At 36.6% G+C, this 27,299-nt stretch overlaps 2 protein-coding genes across 7 annotated transcripts in view; both read right to left on the bottom strand.

Annotated features, from left to right (window-relative positions):
* The window catches only part of LOC109097575 (SPARC (osteonectin), cwcv and kazal like domains proteoglycan 1), a 327,147-nt gene that overhangs the window by 135,159 nt on the left and 164,689 nt on the right, over positions 1–27,299 (bottom strand). The window lies entirely within an intron of this gene.
* Positions 12,853–25,811, bottom strand: LOC109101875 (protocadherin alpha-7-like). The gene is made up of 3 exons (XM_042770619.1): positions 25,657–25,811; positions 22,313–22,398; positions 12,853–16,105 (listed from the first exon to the last, which is right to left on the bottom strand). Exons 1-3 carry the CDS (start codon positions 25,662–25,664, stop codon positions 15,804–15,806), a joined length of 396 nt encoding a protein of 131 aa, XP_042626553.1. The 5' UTR covers positions 25,665–25,811; the 3' UTR covers positions 12,853–15,803.

Raw genomic sequence — 27,299 nt, 5'->3', positions numbered from 1 at the left:
TGTTATTATTTCGAAATTTATCACATTTTGTCATAATGAAGGCGCAATTATCATTCAAATCCTCAATATTTAGAATAAAACGATGCAGCTCACAAAGGATTTTCCAGGAACGAGCTCCTGTTTTAAACACATGAAGCTTTCTTTCCACACAGCCCCTCTCTGTCGATTCTCTCAGCTACAATCAATTCCCCAGTATTTATATTAATGTCACAGTATGCGTTTCTGTTCCTTCCGGATCATTGCCGAGCATACCCGATGAAAGTCTGTTAATCGAGGCCCGACGTCGTTTGCGATATTTCCAATCACAGATCCGCGTTCATCTCCTCCGGAAAAAGAATAGCTCACGTTCTGCGCATAAGCGGAAGTGCGCCCTCTAGCACAGGAAGAACAAAAGGCCAAACATTTTTACAGCAAGGAAAAAACCTTTGGAAATTCTCGAGAAGTTGATTCAAAACAAAAATCCAGAAATACAAACTATTAACCATGTGAGGCCAAAACATTGGTGTGCAAACATGAAGTTAGAAAATCTAGGCCAAATCCCTGATATACAATTCTTCTGTCACCGTCGACGGATTTCTCTAACAAGCCGATCTTGAGGTCCAGTGTCAGACATCATAATCAGGGTGGGGAGGCTGTCTAGTTTCAGGGGTACCACTAGATGCCAATGGTTTTGCAGGTCAGAGTGCGACACGGTGGACTCGAAAGAACTGCAGGGACCCTGTGTACACAACGAGGGCTCAGGCAGCGTTCATCTCCGGAATAGACAGGCTGCTTGTACACATTACATCATTTGTGTCAAACCAGAGCAGCAGCAACATTCTCTTTGAGTGAGAGAGAAACACGAACACATGATGAAAGGTATTGAAAGAAAGCCAAGGCACGTTAGAATGGTACGAGCAATTATTATGTAAAACGAAGAAAGCAAAACAAAGATTACGACCAAATGCCAGTGCAGCAACCTCAGACAGCCTAAGAAATCCTGTCTCGGTCACACCCAAGGCGACTAAAAAGACGTTTGCAAATTTCACTGAATGGAATGTTACAGACCTCCGAGTTAGCAATTTTTATTTATTATCTGTATGTATATAAGGGTGTGGGGAGAAGGGTATAAGAGTATTATAATTTTATTTAAATTTTAATGTTTTATAACTGATTCAATGAAAAATATCAGGATCCCGCCACCCAAAAATGACCATACCAATATTGCTGAAATAAATGTGATGATTAGTTAAAATGAGACAAATTTGATTACTTTCTCTAAACAAATTTACCCTTTTAGAATCCACAAAATAGCTCCCGTGAAAAAAAAAAAAAAAATACAAACAAGTAAAAACGCATAGATTCGTGCAGTATGCCCCATGATTTACAACTGGCTACCTGAGGGACCATACTCGGATGGAGGGATGGCATCCGGAAATCTTAACGCAGGTACTTTGCTGACTCAAAATGGCACTCACTGTTTGCAATAAAACACTGAAAGAGCCAAAATATGTCGTTAACAGAGTTCACGTGTCCTCCACCTCTGCGTAATTTGGAGGAAGCCCCCGCGCTGGGGAATGTCTAGCTCCCTCAAACAACAGTCTGGGCTTTCTCCTGCGACAAAACCTCACGGCCAGGATCGGGATGAAGGTCAGGAAGAAAGTCGGCAAAACGGATACCAGCGCGATGATCACCGTTGGCACGTCAGTTTGGAGCTGCTATCGTCACTCGGACATGTATTTTAGTCCTGGACGGTAGTGGCCAGTTGCTCTGATACAAGTAAATACTGGACGGCAGCTGGCTGAGAGAGAGGGCTTTTACATTATCCTGGACGGACCACAATGCGGTTTCATGCTGCAGACATCAGGGCTTTAATAAATGTGATATGAGAGCCACGCGTTCTGCTCAGAATCCGCGTCCACGGCGATCACCTTGGAGGAACAGGGAGCGGCTGTCTACCTCCTCCTGGGGCCTCTATGATGGCGTGACGGTGGCTCCTTGAAGGAGAACTCAGGCATTGAGTCAACCATCTTGTGCTGAGGGGAGCTGTCGGCCATCGTTTGTGACATTTGTGGCGCTGGGCACTGCTCATGAGGAGTAGAACGGTTGTCCTGTGCTAAATGGGCACTGGGGCTGGCGGCCATCTTGTGCTGTGGTGCAAACTGGTGGCCATCTTGGGCATGGAATGACTCCGGTGTTCTCCCTCCGTTCAGCGGCCGTGATGTGAAATACTCCTGGGAATCTCTGGGATCAGAGGCACATCAGGAATGGAAAAAGTAACTTAATACTGTCTCCGCGGGCCATCTTGTGCTGTGGCGCTAGAGGAGCCCTGGCGGCCATTTCTTGTGCTGTGGCGTAATTCTGGCGCCTGCCATACTTGTGATATGTGGCGCTGGGCTGGCGTGCCATCTTCTTTCTGGAGATTAAAGGTGTGGTCGAAGTATCCCATTGAGCAGTAATTGGCGCAGGTCAGATGGGTAGCTCGCCCCAAAAGTCTAGGATCATCCAGCCCTAATATTTTCTCCCATGGTTGAGGCAAAGGGTCGTTTTATGAATTGTTAAAGTTTTTTTTTTTTTCCTTCATTATTCTCTGTGCTGCACATTAATGAACCAACCCTGTACGGGCCATGGTCTCAAAACAATTGCGTTTAAAGGACCACCCACCTCACTGGCCCCTTTGACGAAGGGGGGTTAAGTTCTATAGTCTCCCCCTTACCGTCTCGAAGAAAAGTGGTGGGCAACGGATTCAATAAAAATCCCACACCGCTGGATCCTCAAAGGCAATGACGGAGTCCTTCTGTCACGACACGCACACACAGACAGGTAGATCCATTTGCAAGTGTTTTATTGGGATAATCCAAAACTCATACATCCACGCCAGGCAACTCGTCAAAAATCCAGGTAATCAGTCACAAAAACAAGAACTACAGAACAAAGCAAGTGAACACACAAAACCAGACTGACATTAAACTGGACTCCGTAACTAAAGACAGGAGCAAACCAGGTATTTATCCAGACAGGTGATTACAATACTAACAGGAAATCTCGGCTGAGTGCAATGATTAATGACCAGGGACAGCTGAGTGCAATGAGCCAGTGATGAAACAAACAAGACTAAGGGAAATGTAGTTCTGAGGTGGGGTGACGCCTAAGGGGAAGTGAGACCTCTAGTGGACCCACCCAGGGATACACAAACCAGACACCGTGAAATAAAGTGTTAATTCATTTCAGTTGAATAGATTTGTTCACGTGGAACCGAGCGCCTTTCACAGATATCTCGCTTATCTGAAGCTTTATTATATCTTTAGGAAATGCTGGCATGTCGTATTAATATCTTGTATTTGTATTGTTACACGATGTATCTCCAATGGGTGTTCGAGAACTAATTCGAAATTAAGAGAACAGGAAATTATTTCATTACAAAGTCCCTCTCTGTCGTTTCTCTCTGCTACGATAAGTTCTCCAGTATTCAGATTAATGTCGCAGTATCGTTTTCTGTTACCTTCAGTATCAATTCGAGCCTTACGAGATGACAGTCTGTTCACATTGAGCCCAAAATCCTTTGCTATATTTACAGTCACAGATCCGCGTTTCATCTCCTCCAGGAAAGAATAGCTCACGTCTCCATAAACGGTGTGCGCCATCAGCACAAAGAACAAAAGGCCAAACATCTCACCAGCAACACCGATGCCTCTAAAATTCATATTGAAGAAAAAGGAAAACAAAAATGACTTGATATAAAATCAATATGTAAGCAAAAACATAGGTGTGAACAACATTTAGGAAATTAGATGTTAAAAAAGATTGGAGAGGCACTCAATGTCTACGATTTTTCCTAAGATGTGAGCTGGAAGCTCTGAACATAACATCAGGGACAGGGTGGAGTAAAGTAGAATATGAAATAAAATGATTTTACTGGTGAACAGCGACACTGTGAGTTAAACTAAGAAACTGCATAACGTCCACAACTTATTTATAGTGAAGGAGAACACTGGATCCTATGATGTTAATATAAAAAAAAAAAAAAAAAAAAAAAAAAAATGAAGGAGAAAATTTGGTTATATGATGTTATTGTTCATTAAAAAGCAAAAATCAACAACCCAGAGAGAAGCTTATTAAAGGCTTCTGTTTAAGTCATTTTACATTTTTTAAGTCTTGTGCTTGAGTGAAAGCTACCAAAGCGAGGAATATAAAACATGCACCTGATAAAACAGTTAAATGCGCATACATTTCGGTATAGACAAGGTGAGATGAGACAGGGCCTTTAACTGGATATGGACGCGTAACTTAATGTTTTAGAAACAAAATGAAAAGGAAAACGAAAATATCTAATTGCTCAAAAAACTTCAAGATGTATAAATGCAAAACTGAACAATTACTTCTCTGTATTTCTCTCTCTTCCATTTTAATCACTCTGAATCAAAAGTATCAGCCAGTCATGGGAAAGCTTAAAATAAAATTGTGCTCAAAACAATAAAGCACACATGCTATATGGGTGTCATGATTACAAATTGTGAATACAAGACAGATCAAGTACTTAAAGTAGTTAGCAATGTAGGCTAAATTTTAGAACTAACATACGTCCCTAAGTATTCATACATTTATACAAATTTCTGTACAAAAAAAAAAAAAAAAAAAAAAAAAAAAAAAAGAGCAATGAATGCATTTCTTATAGAAAAATGCACATTTTTCAAATTTACACCATTGTATTAAATAAACGTATCATCACCTTACCTGAAACGATTCACTCATTTTCTCATCAGTCCATCCGGGATCATCCACAACAGACTTACCGCATAACTTGGAGGGATATTCGTGCTGGGAATGGCTGTAACTTCAAACAATTTCATCTCTTTAGAAGAAGCGCAACATCTTTTGATTTCATATCACAGCTCAATGTTTAAAAGTGAACATACATTAAATCTAAAGCATGAGACAGAAACAATCAGAAAATTAACAACTGTCGACGTTTTATAAAAAGGCAAGCTGGAAACCCTGCACATGGCATAACAAATATCACGGAGGAGAGCAGATCACAATATGTTTATCGTTTTGCTGCCGAACAGCGACAACGTGCGAGTTAAATGAAAATAATGTATCAACACAGGATGAAGAAAATTACACCAAATGACTTCACAAAACGACCTGCTTCAATGTGCTATGTTTTAGCAATGCTCAAGAACACACATTCCTGTAATGTAGTTTCAAATACGCCACAACAGTTTACAGCTGCATGTAATAAATTCTCAAAGCCAAACTCACTGTGCAGGACCATGGACAGCGACACGCGATTTTCTAGCTCATAAATAGAAATGCCATTTTATGTTTGAAGTGAAATAAACTGCCTTGAGAATTCACATATCTTTAGAAGTTAATTCCATATTTATAACTACATTGATGAGAATACAAACTCGACCAAAATATCAACACCGGTACCTTATTCTCTCTCCAACTGAAGTGAATTACAATGAAAAATGTTAACTGACAAAGTAAAGTTTACTGACATTAGAATGTACAGCGCTGTAAACATTTTCAATTTAAAATTAATTTACCAGAGAAGACTAATTGCTCGATGATTTCAAAAACACCTTTGATATTTAAAATTGACACCCGAACAAACACACACCTCCCTTCATTGCTCTGCCCCCAAATCCATGCAACACAGGCAAAGACGCAACAGATGGCGCATCAGACAGCTCGCCTGTTACTAACATTACAACAACAGCATATATTGGCTATGTGAAACATAGCAAAACCAATTTTACTCACGTGTGGAGCAAATATAAAGCAACCCCGGTGTCTGTTTTCAGGCCTTCCCGCTCTCTGACGTTTCTCCAGCGCTGGGATGCTTTTCCAATATGAAAGCGGGTGCTAGCACTTGCCTGATCATAACTCTTCTTTTTCCAGTTATATTCCTCTGAGCTATTACTGCTCACTCTCTTTATAAGCCTACTACACAATATGAAACTATGAAACAATACAGCAAACTATGAAAAAAAGAAGTTCTACCTGAAACAAATCTGCTTAATGATTTTTTTCAGAGTAAGGTCCCGAGAAAAGGTGGGCACGGTTCCCACTCACAGAGTGAACTGAATAGACAGGATACATTTATTGAAGTTATTATTTTAGGTTTAGTACAGTTTGAACTCACAGGACGAGTTATGTCATTGTATTCTGCATTATGTTTTTAAAATGCATAAGCTATATTCCACTACTGGCCATGTTTCCTTGCTGCTCCACTTTTGAACAGAGGAGCAGATGGAGTAGAGCAGCGGCGCGCAGTGTGTCAGGCTGGAATTACATTTCAATCTCCTGCGCCTCATGTCAAACAATTCATCCACCTGCATGTCAGATGTGGAGCGGGATTGAGCCTGAACACATATGTTCTTAATTGTCAATATATATATATATATATATATATATATATATATATATATATATATATATATATATATATATATATATACAGTGTGGATTTACTGCTGAATTGTAGAAAACTAAAACATTACTTTAACACAAGTTGATGATGCATCATTGTTAGATTATATCATGTTCTCTGCCAGATGTTCCTGTGAGTTTGCCTCTCTGCAATTCCTCCTCCCTTCTCACTCATTTTCTTCTGTCTCGCTCCTTCCTCCCTTCTGTGTTCTCTCTCTCTACTCTCAGTAGTCTTACCTCTCTCAATCTTAATGTCTACACACATGCGCACACATGAATATTTCCTCAGGAGTTCAGATGTTCAGAGGAGGATGGGGGCTTTAGGCCCAAAGGTTACTGAGTTTGGACTGACCGAACTGTATAGTTCAGTTGAGAAAAGGTATCCTTGGCCAAGTGTATGCCTAATATGTCCAGAACTTCCTGGCCATACTTCCATATTATATAACGTATATTTATTGGCTTGTGTACCACACATATGTAATCGATATCTCATTGGATGAATCACTGCACCACCTCTTATGATGTGACTATATAATGTGTTGAAGTAATGATAAACTTGGAAGAAGTTTTGTGGACAGACAATTGGCATCATGTTCATAATTCTTTCCATGGGCCAATGCAAGGACTGAGATTAGTCGGACGGCACCGAAAGATAAAGAGCTGAAATATATTATTTTAACAATCATCGAATATATTTTCAAGGTACGTCACTGATTACGTTGCAAGCTAAGCCCTTGATCAATTGGAAACCGCTATGGAGTATATAACATATGCTTGGGCTGTTTAAAATAATAATAATAATAATAATAATAATAATAATACATATACATATAATAATAATAATACATATAATAATACTAATATATATACATATATATGTATATCGTAGAGTTGTTTGGGGTGTGGTTAAATTAGATCTGCGGTGAAGTCACAATTGTGTTGCCTTGTGATATGTGGAGCTGCCTCAAGTTTGAAGCAGACTCGCATAGACTCGCATCCCTGGTCAATGCATTTCAAAATGTTAGTGGGGATTCCCCTGAGGGGAAGTGCTTATGGAAGTTCGCCAGTGTGTCTCTAAAAGCGAAGTGGAACGCAGCCAATGAAGAAATAGGAAGGACGCATCAAACACACACCCACATACATGATAAAAATCTTTATTTGGACCATAATTTGCTTTATCATTATGTGGACACCAAGCGAAATTAAAATGAAATTGATCAATAAATTAATAAAAAAAAAAAAAAATGTAAATGCAAAAATAAACATCGATGTCATTTGATTTGAGGACCTGAAAAATTTAATTACCTGTATCTATATCTATACTATATCATTTGTAAAGTATCTAATATATATATATATATATATATATATATATACATACACACACACACACACACACACACACACACCACACACACACATACATACACATACATTTATTTTATATACATTTTTGTACATTCAAATACACAAATCCCTAGTCTGATCTTTCCCACTTAATTTTTCATTATTTTATTTTATTTTATTTTTTTTTTTTTTTTTTTTTTTTGATTTTTTGAAATTTTGTTGATTTTTATTTTTTTTTTTTTTTAATTTCGCAATTAATAATAACGGTATAAAACAGGCAATAAAGGGGAGGTTAATGTCAAACAAGACCTTCTGAATCATAAACCTCAAACACATACGGATCGCTAAATGCTTACAGGCGGTGGCGCTGTTTAGTCGCACAAAAATGTAAGCAAACTCAGTATCTCAGTATCTCAGTGTGTGTGTGTGTGTGTGTGTGTGTGTGTGTGTGTTTAGTCGCACATGTGTCATGTTTTGTGTGAAATATTCAAAAAATGTCATGTGTTTTATCGTTTCTTTGACTAAAAATGATTCTCATTATTATTTATTAATAATAAGCATTCAAATTAAACTAGGCCTATTTTATCTTCCAAATAATTTAATACGTTTTAACATTTAAACACAACCCTTTCATTTATGTACCCTGGATGCCTGTAGTTTGAATGTTTATTATATGAGAAAAAAAAAAAAAAAACCTTACAGCATCTACCACATCTGTTGTCAAGAATAAAAAAAAGTATCTTCTGATATGAAAGCTGTTCTGTTACAGCCTTCAGTCTGAAATCATTTCAGTTTCAATTTCAAACTATAAAATTGTAATTTGACTTTTTTTTTTTTTTTTTTTTTTATATAGGAGTATGTGATTATATAAAAGTATGTTACTGCTCAGAAATCTGATAAGACATGATTGTCTTTGCCCTTGCTATATAAAACTAAATTATACTAATATTATCTGTAAACTTTTTTAACATTTTAAATGTTATTTTTTACATTTCACTTTCAAATTTCAACAAAATTCAGCTCCATTTGTGTATTTCCTGTTCATGGGAATGTTCAAAAGGCTGCAACCAATATATTTTCCTTTGCACTCTTAAATTTTACACCATATTTCTTACTCTTTAGCTTTACTTCCTAAACCCACAAACTTACATACACAATACACTAGCTGGCACAGCCCTCCTGTTGTAACTCCTGTTGTGATTGAAAGTGCACATCAAGGTAAATGTTCTAACCTGTACTTTTATTCCACTCCCCATGGTGGATGGCAGTTTATGCAAGAGGTTCATCTCTGATTTATGGCAACTGTTTATTTAGCCGTCACTGTGTCTTTGATTTGCAAGTACGTATAGCCTCAGCAGGATCTTCATGCTGAGTCATTTGAGCTTAAAAGAGCAGAACAGGAAAAAAAAGAAAAAAAGACAAAAAAAAAAAAAAACCACCTCACTCCCCGATAGGAGCCCCTTGATTGACTGTTATACCATACACAATGTGTCTACTGCTGAAACCATGAAGCATAAAAACCAGAAAACCTTACTTCAGAAAGTAGATGTAAATCAGCCATTGACAGGTCAGATTAACTTTAATTAAATTGATACTTACAGAGGAGTATTAATGACCACATAGAACATTTACTGCTGGAAATAAACAGATTTTGAAATGTCCAGGAATTAAAGGTGAAGTGAAAATAAATATTTGAGGTTTCTAGATGACCTAAAAAATAAATAAAAAAATGTAAAATTTATTTTAGTTTTTTTCTGGATGATGAGTGATGTTCCGTTCTTGGCTTTTATAACGTTGGTATTTTTTTTCTAGATGACCTAAAAAATAAATAAAAAAATGTAAAATTTAATTTAATTTAATTTAATTTAATTTAATTTAAATGAAAAGCGTGACCTACCCATGAATATTTTGTCATAAACTGTACTTTTCAGCAATAGCCTTTGCTCACTGTATAGAATTGTATTAATAATATACTTGATTTATATGTACGATACTTCTTTAATTCTGTATAATTTTTTGCTAAATATATTGTTTTTTTTTATGAATTATATCTATATTTATTACTGCTGCATTTGTGACCTGCTGTGCTGTAATGCAGCTCTACTGCCTTTGGCCATTACAATCTCTTTATAATATTTGTTTGTTTCTCACCACAAGCAGCAGAAATTAGAGGATATTTAAAACACAAACTGGTCAGGGCCCATAAAGAACTGCTTCTGGGTGTGGTATACAGGTCCCACGAGAACAACTCTAGTTTTATGAGGTTAAATGTGAAGTCTATAGAACTCTATGAAGTTATGAGATTGTCTGCAATAGTATAGCACAATCTGTTCCAGTACCTCTCTCTTCTTATTCTCACCTTTATGTCTGTTCAGACACTCAATTCTAAATTGAATTGTTGCCATGGAAATTTGTCCCGTCATTGTAGTAACCATAGAAACAGCCTCCAAGATCAAATAAAAGAGAGGGTGCTGAGAAAGAAATGTATATTTTTCTATAGACAGAATTACAGGCTGAACTCTTGAACCTCCCTTATGCACCAACACAGACACACTCACTTACATACTTTCTCTGATGTTAGATTAAAGAGGATTTTGAAAAGACGGAACAGCACAAACATAACTTTTTCTCAGATGTCACATGCTAAATGGCTGGAAGTAGCATCAAATCAAAGAAAGATAACAGCAATGCATGAGTGGTACATCCATCTTTAATGTGACCTTCTAGTAACCTCACAGAGGTGAAAACAGTGCCATCATTAGCATGAACAGCAGACACTGCTAGACAGACCATGATTTCAGGGCAAACTGTCTGCATTAAGAAATCTCTCAGTGAGTTCTAATTATGATTACTGTCATCAAAGAGGAACACTGAGGGGGCAGATGAGTGGAGAGAAGTGAGGTGAATCTGAGCCTTCACACATACAGTCACACTTGTATTGTTGTCTGGCTGCTTGTCAAAGCTGATACAGATAAAATGTGTCTGTGGTGTCTTAAATACTGCATCACAAAATTTATATATATATATATATATATATATATATCTATATATATATATATATATATATATATATATATATATATTATATATATATATATATATATATATATATATATATACACACACACATACCCGATTCCAAAAAGTTGGGACACTGTACAAATTGTGAATAAAAACAGAATGCAATGATGTGGAAATTTCAAATTTCAATATTTTTTTTTCAGAATACAACATAGATGACATATCAAATGTTTAAACTGAGAAAATATATCATTTTAAGGGAAAAATAAGTTGATTTTAAATTTCATGGCATCAACACATCTCAAAAAATTTGGGACAAGGCCATGTTTACCACTGAGTAGCATCCCCTCTTCTTTTTATAACAGCCTGAAAACGTCTGGGAACTGAGGAGACAAGTTGCTCAAGTTTAGGAATAGGAATGTTGTCCCATTCTTGTCTAATGCAGGCTTCTAGTTGCTCAACTGTCTTAGGTCTTGAATTGTTTTCAATGGGTGAAAGATCTGGACTGCAGGCTGGCCATTTCAGTACCCGGTTCCTTCTTCTACACAGCCATGATGTTGTAATTGATGCAGTATGTGGTCTGGCATTGTCATGTTGGAAAATGCAAGGTCTTCCCTGAAAGAGACGACATCTGGATGGGAGCATATGTTGTTCTAGAACTTGGATATACCTTTCAGCATGGATGGTGCCTTTCCAGATGTGTAAGCTGCCCATGCCACACACACTCATGCAACCCCATACCATCAGAGAGGCAGGCTTCTGAACGAAACGCTGATAACAACTTGGGTTGTCCTTGTCCTCTTAAGTCCGGATGACATGACGTCCCAGTTTTCCAAAAAGAACTTCAAATTTTGATTCGTCTGACCACAGAACAGTTTTCCACTTTGCCACAGTCCATTTTTAAATGAGCCTTGGCCAAGAGAAAATGCCTGCGCTTCTGGATCATTTTTCGATATGGCTTCTTTTTTGGCCTATAGAGTTTTAGCCGGCAACAGCGAATGGCACGGTGGATTGTGTTCACCGACAATGTTTTCTGGAAGTATTCCTGAGCCCATGTTGTGATTTCCATTACAGTGTATGTGATGTATGTGATGCAGTGCCGTCTAAGGGCCCGGGTATGGTTTTCTGGCCTTGACCCTTACACACAGAGATTGTTCCAGATTCTCTGAATCTTTGGATGATATTATGCACTGTAGATGATGATAACTTCAAACTCTTTGCAGTTTTCTCTGAGAAACTCCTTTCTGATATTGCTTCACTATTTTTCACCGCAGCATTGGGGGAATTGGTGATCCTCTGCCCATCTTGACTTCTGAGAGACACTGCCACTCTGAGAGGCTCTTTTTATACCCAATCATGTTGCCAATTGACCTAATAAGTTGCATATTGGTCCTCCAGCTGTTCCTTATATGTACATTTAACTTTTCCGGCCTCTTATTGCTACCTGTCCCAACTTTTTTGGAATGTGTAGCGCTCATGAAATCCAAAATGAGCCGATATTTGGCATGACATTTCAAAATGTCTCATTTCAACATTTTATATTTTATCTATATTCTATTGTGAATAAAATATAAGTTTATGAGATTTGTAAATTATTCCATTCCTTTTTTTTACTCACAATTTGTACAGTGTGCCAACTTTTTTGGAATCGGATTTGTGTATATATATATATATATATATATATATATATATATATATATACACACACACACACAAAAAGTATATATATATATCACTACCCTGGTAGTGAGTTTGTCTACAATGTTATTACAAACTGTGGGTTGACAGGTAACAGTTGACAATTTTACTATTTTGACTCAAAATTTCAATGACGGAACTAAATAAATGTTATTTTCTCGATCAGGTTAACCTCAAATGAAATGTAACCTCAGTTATAAAATGACCCAAATATCGGGACAGAGCAAGCAGTTTTATTCATTTCTCTCTCTTGCTTCTCCAGACTTCCTTGCAGTAAAAGTTCTGCTCTACAGTTTGGTTCTAGATTGTATTGTAACCCAAAACAACAATAAACAATTGGCTCATGGACAAAGAAACACTGACAATATGTCACATTCTTAAGAAAGAAAAGTTTATTTATTTTGTGATTTATAAACAAAACACATTACCACTTTTCCATCATAATGAAAAAAATAATAAAAACAATATAATAAAGAAGAGAAAATAAGAATGGAATGAAGGTCACTAATTCACCATCACATATTGATGAGCAGGTGTACAAAAAAGAGTGTTTTACAACAGATGAGCGCCATTCAGTTGGACAGCACAGCGCCACCTACTGATCACCACCAGACAATAAGAAAGAATGACAGCATGAACGCTCACTAGATACAAGCATACACTACATATATTGTATTTTACATCAGGATGATTTTTCCTGTTTTTTTTTTTTTTTTCTTTGTCAAAGAAGTGAAAGAGTAGGGACAGAATCATCATACATAATTTAGCTACAATATACAGTGCCAGTTTGATCGGTATGTCAAAGCCAAACACAAACATTTTTTTTTTCATAAACAAAAATAAAAAGAATATGATAAAACCAAGAGCTTCAGGGCATCACACTATAGAGCATTTACAAATACCAAGGTTTAGTAATGTCATAACTGTCCACTGTAAGTCGGTTCAGAGGTGTCAGTATGCAAAATGCTCAAAGACGGTACATACACAAATCGCTTGTGTGAATAATGAATAAAAACTATAAACAAAAATAGTAAAATCACTGCCATCTATATCTATATTCATATATATCTCTATATAGTAAATGTTTTCTTTCTGGTAAGGTCATGCAGCAGTCACATTTGAATAATTGTGACATCGGTTTGAGACATTTTTAGGTGTGTGGCAACAAGGAAGGCAGGCAAGTGAGGGAACCAGTAGCATCGGAACACAGACGTATCACTGTAACCAGACACTAGAAGGCATGGAGTGGAGACAACAGTCTGGTCTTTTGTGTATTATTAATATCAGATGAATAACACTTGATTGTTTTTATAACAATGTACAGATGATTTGTGTATTTTCTAAGGTTTAGATACTTTCTTAAAGTGTTAACACTGGATGTGTCTTTGAAAACATTGCTCTGTTTGTTTGAGCAACCGAAACAGCCCGACACAGCTCAAAACCAATAGTTGGATCTATTAAAGGCAGACGGAGGAAAATTCTGTTGGGTGCTGCTAATGGCACAGAAATTACACACTTCACCTTCAACATCGGATCAAACTGGCAAGCCACTATTTTCACCCCAAAGTTCTCCTCTACTAATCTCCACCCCTTGCCGCACAGCTGTCTTGTCCCTTTCCTCCTCTTTTTGAGAATGAACCGATGAGAGACCAGCAAAAATATATATTGCCTTATACAGAGACAGAGCTGAAGTTGAATGGACAGCACTGGATCATTTACATATTACAGTTCGGCGGGAGGGGCTTCTGTCCTCTGCGGGGGGATTTGACAGGCGTTGTCTGCATTTCTCCATACTACATGAGTACACCACAATGTCTAGAGCTAGCCTATCCACCAGAGAGATCAAGAAAGAGACAGACAGACAGACAGAAGCTCTGTACAGTAGCAATAAAGTTCACTTAAAGCTTATAAAAACTGTGCACAAACCCCCCCACCCTTCAATTTTGAAAACCCCTAGCTAATATGTTGTGTTCTTTGCTCTTGGGTTGTGTTGGTCCTCCAGAAAGCAAGCAGAAAGGAGGCGGCTAGGTTTTGTGTATGACATACTGAGCTGAGAAAGCAGGCACAAAATTAAGGTTGGGATGACAGGGTCAAGGACAGTGGGGAAACTACAGGTATGAGGCAATGCCACAGTAAAAATCATGGCATAACCCCTAAGCCTTTTCTACAGAGGATATTTAAGGATAGTTTATGGGATTGAAGGTATTTGAGGTTTGGTGAATCAACAGTAATACTGTTCATAATGCATAAACATTCTCTCAGTCATCCCTTTAACAACAGAGCACATAACCAGGCTTCTGAAGAGCTGATTATCTGATTTTCATGAGCTTTACATGATATTGATCCTGTCCAACTGCTGGTTAATCAAAAGGCCAACCAGGTTAGAAACATTTCAGAGAAGGAGAGGTTTTGGGAGTTGCTGTAGAGATGGAATGATTATTGACCCTGTTTACTAAATCTGTGTGTCTATATATGTTTATGTGTGTATATATGGGATTACTTTCTCACATATACACTATGCCTTGGAGAACATTTGCTGGTAACATAATTAAAGCAACAAAACAAAAGTGCATTCCATCATTCGGTGTACTTTTTTTTTTTTTTTTTTTTTTTTTTGATAAAACTTTTTTTTTTTTTTTTTTTTTTGCCAAGGATGTGGTATATTTATAAGTGAAAATGTTTCAGTGTCTCTTGTTTTAAAGGATGTTTCTTCCATCCCACACCAGGAGAAGTGAACAAGCAAAAGCATTAATTTAGCATCTTCACTGCTTTACATACAGCGGTGCCCAAACTGCATATTTACACCAGTGTGTGTCCTGCTTCCATTATGACTAACTAAACTCAATTTTGAATCGCTCTTATTTTTTCTCCATTTTACTACGATAGCACAAGTGAAGCGGCACACAGCTTACAAACAATCAGATTTTGTCTCCCTATCAAAAAGATTGGAAAACAAAAACCAAGAGGATGAATAAGACATATGTACCAACATGAGTCTGAAGGACATTTTATGCAGAATAGTGGGTGAGGCATGGGAGAATATTAATCAATCATGTAACAACGCGAGATTAATCAATTACTTAATTAAGAGGAAGGAGAAGCTATCTGCGTTAAGCCGAAAGAGGTCGGATATGACAGAAAATCACTCAAATTTTTTTCACTTAAATCCAACGGAAAATGTTTGTTTGAGCCCCAAATATGGATTTTAGGATTAATAAAAGCATATTTTGCTCTACAGACTTTTGTTGGGACTTCTGCCTTAAAAAACAAAACAAAACAAAAACAAAACAGCTCTTGCTTTAACTCTTTCCGCTGTCTCTCTAATCATCATCATCATCATCTTTTCCTTTCTCCCGCTTATCCTTCTTCTCCTTCTTCTTTTTCTTCTTCTTCTTGGCCTCCTCCTTTTTTCCAAAGGAAATAAAGTCGCTCTTGTCGTCTCCATCTTGTCCTTGTCTGATGGAAATAATGGCCGGAGAACCAGGGATGATGAAGGCTTCAGGAGGAACCTCACCAGGTTTCAGATGTGGAGGGCCTCCTGGACCCGCCCCGTATCGAAAATGCCAACTGTTGCTATCCACTCCAGCACCTACGGGGGGAGAGACCTCACCACCCTCATTATCTATGAGAGAAAAAGAGACCATCTATTACAAACTGTAATAGAATCACAACAAAAATGAAAACAGCATTATTTGACAGTCAATGTGTGTAATGAAAGCATTAGGAAAGAATATTATGTACTCATGTAATGTAAATGTGCAATGTAATGTACTCATGTCTTTAAATGTAAATTACTGTGGTAGCTGGCCTGATCTATGATTGACATCCCCTGTGCAGTGCTGAAAATCTCTCTCTCTCTGTCTGATGAGTAAGTAATCTAATTTATAATGACACTGGATCACCACAACATCACTTAATTTAATACAAACACCTTTGGCTTCATATCTGTGTGCAAGTCTTTGTTCGCACTTTGCCTTTTGTCTATAGCTTATGTTGCGGTGAAGATAAAGATGGATTACAACCTCTGAAACATTGACTATGATATCTGTAAGTGAAAGAAGGTATGTATTCAGGATTGTTAGTGTGAAATGAGAGAGAGAAACAGGCAGAATGCTTTATGAGTGCTCAGGGAACTGACTACCCTTCCAAATCCCTCAGTAACACAACAACTAAACGCCCAAATGCTTTTTTTTTTTTTTTTTTGTCCCTCTCACTCATATTCTTTCATCGTGTCTAATCTTCCTCTTCCTCTTTGTGTCTCTCATCATTCTGACAGTATAAGGCATACAATTCACTAGTGGTAGGGAGTGACTAACTAAAAGTAGCAATGCTATTAGGTTATCTACATTTACACTGATTTCAAAACTGTCAAATTAACCAGTTCAAAAACTGGGTAGGACTTTGATGGGATAACGTTTTAAAAAGAAGTAATTATTTCTGCATTTGACTGCTTTAACTGTTTTAAACTGTGAGTAGCTTGTATCTTTGCAAAATACAGTTTCAGAGTAATTTCCCAACACATTTACCCTTACAGCAACATCCTCCATATATTTCCACCTTGCCTTGACCTTTCATGTAATGCAGTCTTTAAACAGACACACACTTCTGGCTGGCAGATAATGCCAAAGGTTTAATAAGCTGCATGACAAGGGCATGATTATTATGGCCAGTGAAAGATCTAGCTCATAAAAAGATGATGGGGAGAAAATCGAATCGTCTCATCATTAAGAAAACAACATGAGTCTGCTGACCCCCTCCCATCTACTCTTTATATATCTCTGTATCTGTCTCCGTTCTCAAGAAGGAGTGGAGTGCTGTCTTATATAATGCAGAAGAGGAGGTAAGGAAGGGCAGTATGAGCCAAACTCCAATGCTAAACTTCTGAAGGAGCAGATTTCTGAGCAACACTGCAGAGCCAAGGAATTATGGGTTTGTTTAGATGAGACAACACCACTTTTGAAGGACTATGTATATGTATGTGTGCGTGTGTAACACCAGATGACAGCAGATTTGTGTTTTGCTGCATGAAGGACAAAAAATTGGCTGATTTCACATATAGACAGCTAGCCTGAAAATTACAAAATGTTTATCTATAATACAAAATATACATTTCGATTATAGTACATGTATTGCAGCTCTATCTATTTACCAATCAAAGTTCACAATTTGTTATTTACTGTCCATGTATGTAAATTGCATGCTTTCACATTAAATATTTAACAGAAAATTTGATTAACTTTCATTAGCTGTGTGTGCGAATAATAAAGGATTTGTGGGCATATAATATTAATTAGATATGTGAATGTGGTACTGATTGTCTGTGCACAATAAAAATAATCACACTGTTGCATGTGTCTCTGTGTGTGTATGGGTATGCAGTGCACCGTGGTACTTCAGGCTCTAGTAATCCTGATAAAATATGTGCCAGATGGCACCACAAGCTTTATCATGAACCTGCCAAAACTGCAGTGCATGTGTGTGTGTTGTGTGCATGTGTGTATTAAGGATAGTTCTGCTCTGTGTAATAAGAGTACTGCATGTTTTGAGAATAATGATATAATTTTCAATAACCCTCTTTTCCATTAAAGTCAGGGAAACACACACAAACACATCAATGCACAAGTAAATGCGTAGATAAAAGCATAAATAAAAGCATAGATGCATAAATCAATCAATCAATCAATCTCAACCTCATGTCACAAAGCCTCAAAAAAAAAGAAAAAAAAAAAGACATGGAGACAAACACTGACATAGAAAGAAAGAAAGAGAGAGAGCGATTGTCCTCAGTTCACTCTCTTGAGCTGACTAAAGCCCCTGGCGTGTTCTGAAAAATTCCACTAGACCTACAACACACAAACACACTCGCACCCTCCTGCACAGCCTTTCCTCTGTCTTACTGACTGACTAAAGTGACTGTTAATTCCAAAATCATAAAATTACTACAAAATCACTGGAAATCAGTGAGACCTGTTGACATCATTGATTTGTCAGCTATACTAGTTTTTGTCTTTTGATACCTCTGACTTATTTAGTCTTATTTACACTCTTTTGTAATCAGTTCAATTCAATTTGCTTGTTGTTGATAAAATAAATCATGCATGTTGCATTGTAGTAAGTGCATTTGTGTCAGTTTGTGAGTATGAATGTGCGTCGCATTGTGGGCAAGTGTTTCTATGTGCCATATGGCAATGTAGCTGATATGAGAGCCTGTGGGCTGTGCAGGTTGGCCCACCTGTAGAGATGATCTTTAAACAGGATAGGTCACACTCATCCACCCATCCATTTATCTCTCCATTTATCCATCTTCACCCAACCTGCTATAACCCAACAATCGCATTCACAGTAGAAAAAAATATATATTTCTCTCTATTTAAAAAGCTTTACTGCGATGACATTACCAAAGCATTAAAAACTCATTTTTCTCTACTTTCTCATACATCTGTCCCCATTTCACCTGTCCGTATCCTTCTTAACTCCCTCCTTCCTATTATATGCACAGATTTATTCATGTGTTATTTTATATGGTGTTCTGTTAACTCTCTCATTCAGCCACTCCCCTCTCTTTCTCTCTCCATTTTGCATTTCTCTTTCACTTGTTTCTCTCTCACCCTCCCTCTATTCTTCCAGCACCCTGTTCGTGGTATGAATGGTTGCCGTGGAAACTGCCTCCTTCAGTGAAATCAGGCTGAGGCAGAGACACTGATGGAAACTAATACAGAACACATACTCTCTCTCTTTCTCTCTCTCTTTCTCTAATGGTCAAATACTTCTCTCCCATAGCAACAGAGGCAGTCACAGCCCCCTCCTGTTTTCTTTCACTCTCCCCCACGGTCACCCTTTTTTTCCCCCTCATTGTCACTCTCTTCTATCCCTCTTTCCCTTAGGCTGTCTACCTGCCCTCTCCCTCTGTCACACTGTTTCTTTCTTAAACACTCCAAAAAACCAACAAGACAGAAAATGTGTCGGACACAACAACAAAATGAGAGTGAGACAGAAATGCTTTATCCTATTTTCATTACTTTAATTCTGTAGATCTGCGCTTTGGTAGTTTTGCCCAACTGTATCACACGCAACAAAGAGACAGAGAGAGAGACAGGGGCGTTGGCTTCTCCAGTGTTTTGCACGCAAAAGCTAAAATGAAGCTCATTAAAACGTAGGACATAAAACAAACCAGCACTACTGTATACCACCACAGACCAACTGACTGACTGACATTCACATTACCACCTAAACTGCCGATTCCCTTGCTGCTGATAACAAAATTGATGGTGTTGTCTGATTCTAATTCATCTCTTTAGCTGTTCTCATTTTCTGCTGTCTTAAAAGGTTGGTTCATCTAAAAATCTAAATGCCATACTTTACTGTTTTTTCATGACTTCGACTAATTTAAACAACATCAAATTAATTTTTAAGTTATATAAGATTCAACTCTATTTTGTAAGTCACTTCAATATAATTTAAGTTGAAATGACTTGTGTACATTCTACAGCTGACTGATTATCGTATGTTATTTTTGCAGTATCCTTCAAATTTCATTCATGAAGAGGCATTTTATCATATTTGATGCCAGACATCACTAGTTTTTATGTTTCACATTTTAGGAGCTAAATAGACAGAATTAAAAGTTTGCTACATTTATTCTTTGAGTTTTATGGAAGTAAGAAAGTTTGGAACAATGACATTTATACATTAAATGATACATATTGTTTTAATTTTGGGCTGAATTAATGTTTTAAAAAGCTAAGCAGCATCGCCAAATTGGCAGCTTGTGAAAGATTTGCAAACAAGACTGAATACTGAACAGGAGAAAGAAAGAAAGAAAAAAAAGAAAGAAAGAAAGAAAAAAGAAAGGGAGATGGAGACAGAGAGACAGCTAAAATCTAAAGAGGCTTATTTCATTCATTTCAAGTCTTTGATTTTGCAGTCATCATCAGAGACTTAGTTAGAAACAAATTGCTCTTTCATCACCCGAGTAATTGTGCCCGTTTTGTCCTCTCTCCCTTCTTCTCTCCCTTTCATCTTATTGAAACTAAATTACTTTCATTATTTCGAACACCTCCAGAAGTCACATCATCATTCCATCCAACAGGGTCGGGCCTCAGCATAGACATCCATAACCCTCACAAGGAGTTAATTAGGAAATTAAATATTCATTAATTGTAACCGGGTTTCTACCTATGACCTTGTGACCCAGGAAATGAACCCAGACAACGGTAGAGAGGTTTATTGCTGATGTCATGTCATGTATGTCAAAATGATGGTATTTACAAGAAGAGTTAACATAAACGCCGCCACAAGAACAAGTCTGATTTGATGTAATACTAAAATTCACATTTGTGTAACTAGATGTTTATTTGCTCAACATAATGTTCTACAACAGACCACATCAATATTATATGGCTACAAGCACAAGCTTAAAGCATACCACAATTTGTTATTCTGAACCTGTTCTTGTTGTTTTTGACTTAAAAACATATTTTATCTTAATATGTTTTGCCCTGATGGCTGTGGTGATCTGTCTATGGGCACTTTAGAGTGTGTGCAGACATCTCTGATTAATAACCGAGACTCTGTCCTCTACAGAACGACAGGAGATTCTTCAATTATTTGGAGTGTGAGAAAGAGACTAGATGGGCAAAATAGAAATGGAATCTAATATTGTGGATTAATTACCATGAACAGATCAAACACTGAGTGAGGAGGAATGCAAATATAATCCAACATTAAACCATGGTATTACATTGTGATCAGACTGTGGGAAAATGTACAATATGTACAATAGCAGTTTTTAAGGTATAGTTCACCCAAAAATGAAAATTTTGCATCTTTTACTCACCCTTGTGTTGTTTTAACTTTGTATTGATGCCTTTATTCCATGAAACACTATGAGACATGAAGCATAAAGTCTAAATAAAAATGTAAACTCTCTTATTTTCTACACAATGAAAGTGGAGAGTGATTTATATTATCAAGCTCCAAAAACAGAAAAAGTGCAATAACAGTAGTTTATCCACTATACATTACCAGAAGGCCCCAATTTTATTCCTATAATAATAATACATTGTATTTAAAACCCCAAATTAATGTCATTATTTACAGATAATTTTTCCCACCAGTGCAGATCTCAAATTTCAATCATCATACAAAGCTTTCATATGCTGTAATCATATGGTGTATCACAATCCACCTTCCAACATGAGGGTAAGCAAATGATGATAAATCTTAATTTTGGTGCATTAACAATTTTTGAGTGGGTTGCTGCCATTGTGAATTCATATTTAATGTTACTTTTCAACACACAAAAGCAGATTGCGGTATCACTAATGTATTGCAGTGGTTTCTGAGTTGCTCCCTGAACTACTCAGCTAGGTCATATTCCTTGCATCCTGCATCACTGCAGCAGCTCGGCTCAGCAAAAGAGGCCAATGCAGAGGAGACTGCAGGGAAAGAAGCATGCAAGTGTAAGAATGATGCGAGACAGAAAAGAAGAGAGTGATAGTCTAGATTGGGACAGGGGTTGATAGTGATAGATGGTCCTGAGGGTTAAAACCAGTGAAACTGTGAAAGACAGTGTTACAGTCCTGCCTGAACACCCAGAGGAAAATTGTATTGCTTAGTGGTTGCTCTAGATCTGAAGACCTAATATGGGTTTTCAGTTATGTTTCATTTAAGTATCAACCTGGACTAAGATGTTTCTCAAAACATTCCTTGGTAGAAATAAAAATATAACACATGAGTTGAGTATAGAGTTATACAATTAATGTGGATAGCAGAAATTTCAATTTAGTTAATGCAATGCTTGCCATAGGGTTTAGATACAATATCTTACCAGGAGCGCTAGAGACGGTGGGCCAGTTCTGAACAAGAACTCCTTGAGCACCCTGCATCACAGATGACTCCTCCATATGGACTGAACTACACACAAACAAAGGAGAATGCTTTTCAGATTAAAACTTTTAATTCACCTTAAAGGAAAAAAAAAAAATTATAATAATAAAAAAATAATATATCTATATATATATATATATATATATATATATATATATATAATATATATATATATATATATATATATAGATATATATATATATATATATATATATATTAGAGTTAACCAACTTTGATTTGACTGAAACACCACACAATATAACATTGAAAAGCTAGGAGCTTTGTTAAATTAATACTTGCAAAAGTTTCATGATTACTACTACTACTACGAAAAATCATAATTCTAGATTCTGCACTATTTATGGGTTTCTTAAATTTAAGAACATTAATGTAAATTGTACATGCCACAATTTGTTATTCTGAGCCTGTTCTTGTTTTGCCCTGATGGTTGTGGTGATCTGTATATGGGCACTTTTGAGAGTGTGCAGACATCTCCGATTAATAACTGAGACTCTGTACTCAAGACAGGTGATTCTTCAATTATCTTCAACATATCAAAAACTATGACATTCTTTACATTAATGTAAAATGTAAATGCCACAATTTGTATATTTATGGGTTGTATATTTACATTTTTTTTTTTTTTCATATTCAAATAGTCTCAGATCTCACTCTATGAGAAAAGATGCACTATGTAGATAGTGTCCCAGATTATAAAAGGACAATGTGTGGGTAGGGTTTATGTTTGATAGAGCTTGGGTATATCACTCCTGTGCCCTCAAAATTTCTCAATTCACAGCCTCCTCTTCTCACGTAATAAAAATATTTTAACTCAGTTTAATATTTCATTCCATTTATTTATTTGTTTGGTAACTATCTACATAATAAGTGGGGTAACATACAGTCAGCTGGTCATTACCGGATTGATTGATTGATCTCTTATGCTCACCAAGGCTGCATTTATTTAATCAAAAAGAAAAACAGTAATATTGTGAAATACAATTACAATTTAAGATAATTTTGAAAATAGTTTAAAAATAGTTTTCTAAATGAATATGTTTTTAAAATGTAATCTATTCCTGTGATGCAAAGCTGAATTTTCAGCATCATTACTCCAGTCTTCAGTGTCACATGATCCTTCAGAAATCATTCTAATATGCTGATTTGCTGCTGTAGTAATTTCTTTTGTTTTATAGTTGTTTTTTAAGGATGTTTTACTTCATATTATTGAGGACATTTTTACTTTTTTCAGGATTATTTAATAAATAGAAAGTTCAAAATAATTGAATTTAATCAAAATAAAAATATTTGAACTATATATATATATATATATATATATATATATATATATATATATATATATATATATATATATTATTATTATTATTATTATTATTATTATTAGCAACAAAAAATTAGTATGTATATAACATTGTTAACAAATTAATAACATTGCTGATTTCCCCTATTATTTGATTATTTTAGCATACCAGTCACTAGTTATTTAACTCTTCAGTGGATAGATACCAGTTCGATGGATAGTTAACTTTCACCAGTTTTAGCATCACCCTCCATTACAGATCAGAAATGCTTTATACATGAATTTTAAAACGCAAGAATTAATATGTTCTGACATTTCTTACAATTGCAATCAACCAGTAATCTGTTAAAAACAAATTATCCAGTGACAGAAAGCATGCAGAATGGGGGACCACCATTTTAGTTGCCTCCTCTCTCTGTCTTTCTCTGATGAATGTTTGCAGTCCAAGGTCAGGCGGTTACTCCTGCTATTACATGCTGTGTGTGTGTGTGTGTGTGTGTGGAAGCCATTTTAAAGAGCTGTGCAGCAGCAGTCACTAAGGCTTACTACATAATTAATGAGAAACACTGGACTGAATACATGATCCTCATCTAATGTTCAAACATCCTCCTTCTCGCTTTCTCCCTGTCTGCCCCCACCCCCCCCACCCCCTCATTCATTTCTGCCGGCATATCAATGTTATTGTCTCCTCCACTGATCATTTCTGTGTTTAACATCCGAAAGGCTATTTCTAAATAAACCTGTTGGTCTATCGTGTGAAAAAGTATTACATTTAGGAGAGTAACAATAAAAAAGGTAATGTTTGCCCTTGCAAATCTCACTCTGATTGCCAAGGTATTGCTAAGGTCTTTTTGACTGGCTTTAACACATTGCTATGAGGTTGCTAAGGTGCTGCAGTTTAAATAATTCTGGTCTCTATGTTTTAAAAAACAAAAAAAAAACAAAAAAACATTCTGATCACTTAGTAAAGTAACAAACTTGCATGTCAAAAATTATATGGGCTTTAGGGTTTATTCAAATTCTAAACTCTAAAAATGAGCAACAGTAAACATTAATAAGAAGCTACTGACTTCTACAAAGAAACTACCAAGGAAAGTAACAATTTGTCTTAAACTCAAGACAGAGAAAGCAAGAGCATCATAAATGTGAAATTAATTTTGCAGCGGTTTCTCTAAGCACATAAATTTTGAGACAGGAATCTGATTTAATGCATGATAATGATTTGCGTGGCTACATTAGCTCTCATTAAACCATGCTGTAATTAGGAGGGAATCAGTGTACCACTAATGAAGATCAGAGGTCATTCAGTCACACACACCCATAGCTCTGGCATATGTGTATGTGCTGTCCAGTCTGTTGTCTGTAATGTCCTTCGTTGCCATCATTTTGCTGACATGGCTGTAGGCAATACTTCAATCACTGCATATGACCTACTTCTGCTTCCATGACAATTGTTGTTGTACAGCTGTACTGGTCATTCAGTGGCTGCTACATCTATATCAAACTGGTTGATTCATAATGAGTGGTGGATAACTATATGCTACCAACAGCCTGGTCCAGTGGTTTATGGGTATTGCCTGTGCACGTGAGTTTCCATGATCATATAAAGATCAGCTGTTTTTATAGGTAACCATGTCCATTTAATGTCTGGAAATTACTGTCTTGCAATATTCTATTCTTGCCCTCCTTTCACCAGGTTCGTCCATTTAAAGGAGTCATTACTATACATTTTACCTGTGGTACATATATATATATATATATATATATATATATATATATATTATTTTTTGTTAAAACAATGTAGTATGTAATAATTCATCCAATCTCTACTTTGGTACAATGAACACAAAGGCTAATTAATTAATTAACCCCTTTAAAGTAATAGGGCATATTCAGCAGATGATGAAAAGACAAAAATAAATAAATAAATAAATAAATAAATAAATAAATAAATCAAATCTTACCTCTGCATTCCTGCTCTAAGGGACGCTGAATATCTCCAGTCTGCACCGGGACCTTTAAGCTGAGAAAGACAAAGACAGAAAAAAGGATAGAAAGAGATGACATTAGGCACTGGGACGGATCAAAAAAACAATATCATCTCATTAATTAATCATGCTGGAGTGTAGTCATATTGCTATGATGGCTGCAGGACTGTGGCTTTGGAGAAAAGAAATGGAGTTGGGTCAAGATTTCATCCATGTCTTAAACACACATTTTTCGCACATATAGACACACAAACAACAATGCTAGTTTGAGATGCTCATCATCCAAATCATCTGAACCAGCTAAACCAACCATTTAAACAATTGAGACGAATCAAGGTCATTAAACCCTGGAGGAGCAGTAACAGAGGGGTGAGATCAGTTTGAATGAGTCTCCTCAGGGAGAGAGAAACTGAGGCATATCTGCAGCCAAAATTCACAAGGTGAGTGATTGTCATTCAAGCACATGTCTAGGTCTTATTTCACTCCAAAATCAAAAAAAGAACAGAAAAAAGACACTGTATCTTGCTTAAGTAAATGTAGCTTGTTTTTTGCACCACAAAAGACTTTTGGCAGTGTGACATTATTTTCAGTAATGAGAATATGAGCAGATATGGAGATACTTGTCATTAAATGCAAAAAAAAAAAAAAAAAAAAAAACCACTTTGGATAAAAGCGGCCTCGCTCCTCCAGCACTCATATTAATTTCTCACAGTATCAGCTTAAGCTTCAGTATGTATGCGTGAACCTTACGAGATGACAGTCTGTTCACATCGAGGTTGAGATCCTTTGTTATATTTCCAATCAAAGATCCGCGTTTCATCTCCTCCGGAAAGTGTGTGACTACGTCTCCATAAGAGGTGTGCGCCATCAGCATGAAGAACAAAAGGACAAAACATCTCAGCAGTAACACAGAACCTTGGAATTCTTCAGACTCTGGGCAGAAATTGAATCCTCGCGAATACAATGATTAACAATACTATGTAGAAGAAAACAAGCATAAAATAAAAATTTAGAATAATAGACGTAGATAATATCATGGATCAGCCGCTTCTTCGACGAGCTGAAAAGCCCTGTGTATGACATCACAAGCAGGGTGGAGAGACGTACCGGAGAGACGTGACATTGTTTTTCAGGTGAACAGCGACACCACGAGTTAAGAAAAGAAACTGCACAATGTTCATGTCTCTGACAGGGTTATATGTGGATTATATAGATAAAATCATTTAGCGAAACAACAGCGGGGCCACAACATTCCCTGATAAGTGGGAATGGTAAAAACGACCACAATATTTATAGTAACCCAGACCCCCCCCCCCCCAAAAAAAAAAAAAAAAAAAAAAAACAACACACACCAAAAAAATAAATAAATAAATAAACAAAATACAAATGACATTGCAGCACCATGGACAGAAACTGGAAAACCTGCTTTATGACAGTTCTAATCCGACAAAAAGCATTTAAAAAGTGGCTGACATAAATACAAATGACATTGCAGCACCATGGACAGAAACTGGAAAACCTGCTTTAAGACGTTACACTACTTAAATACAGCAACGTTTTGTCTCTTGCATTCAGTTACAAACTGCAGAGTCCACGTAGAGAGACATACTGATGTCACA

Source organism: Cyprinus carpio, chromosome A14 (genome assembly GCF_018340385.1).
Source record: "Cyprinus carpio isolate SPL01 chromosome A14, ASM1834038v1, whole genome shotgun sequence".
In the NCBI taxonomy this organism is placed as follows: Eukaryota; Metazoa; Chordata; class Actinopteri; order Cypriniformes; family Cyprinidae; genus Cyprinus; species Cyprinus carpio.
This window is presented reverse-complemented; position numbering and strand designations above follow the sequence as displayed.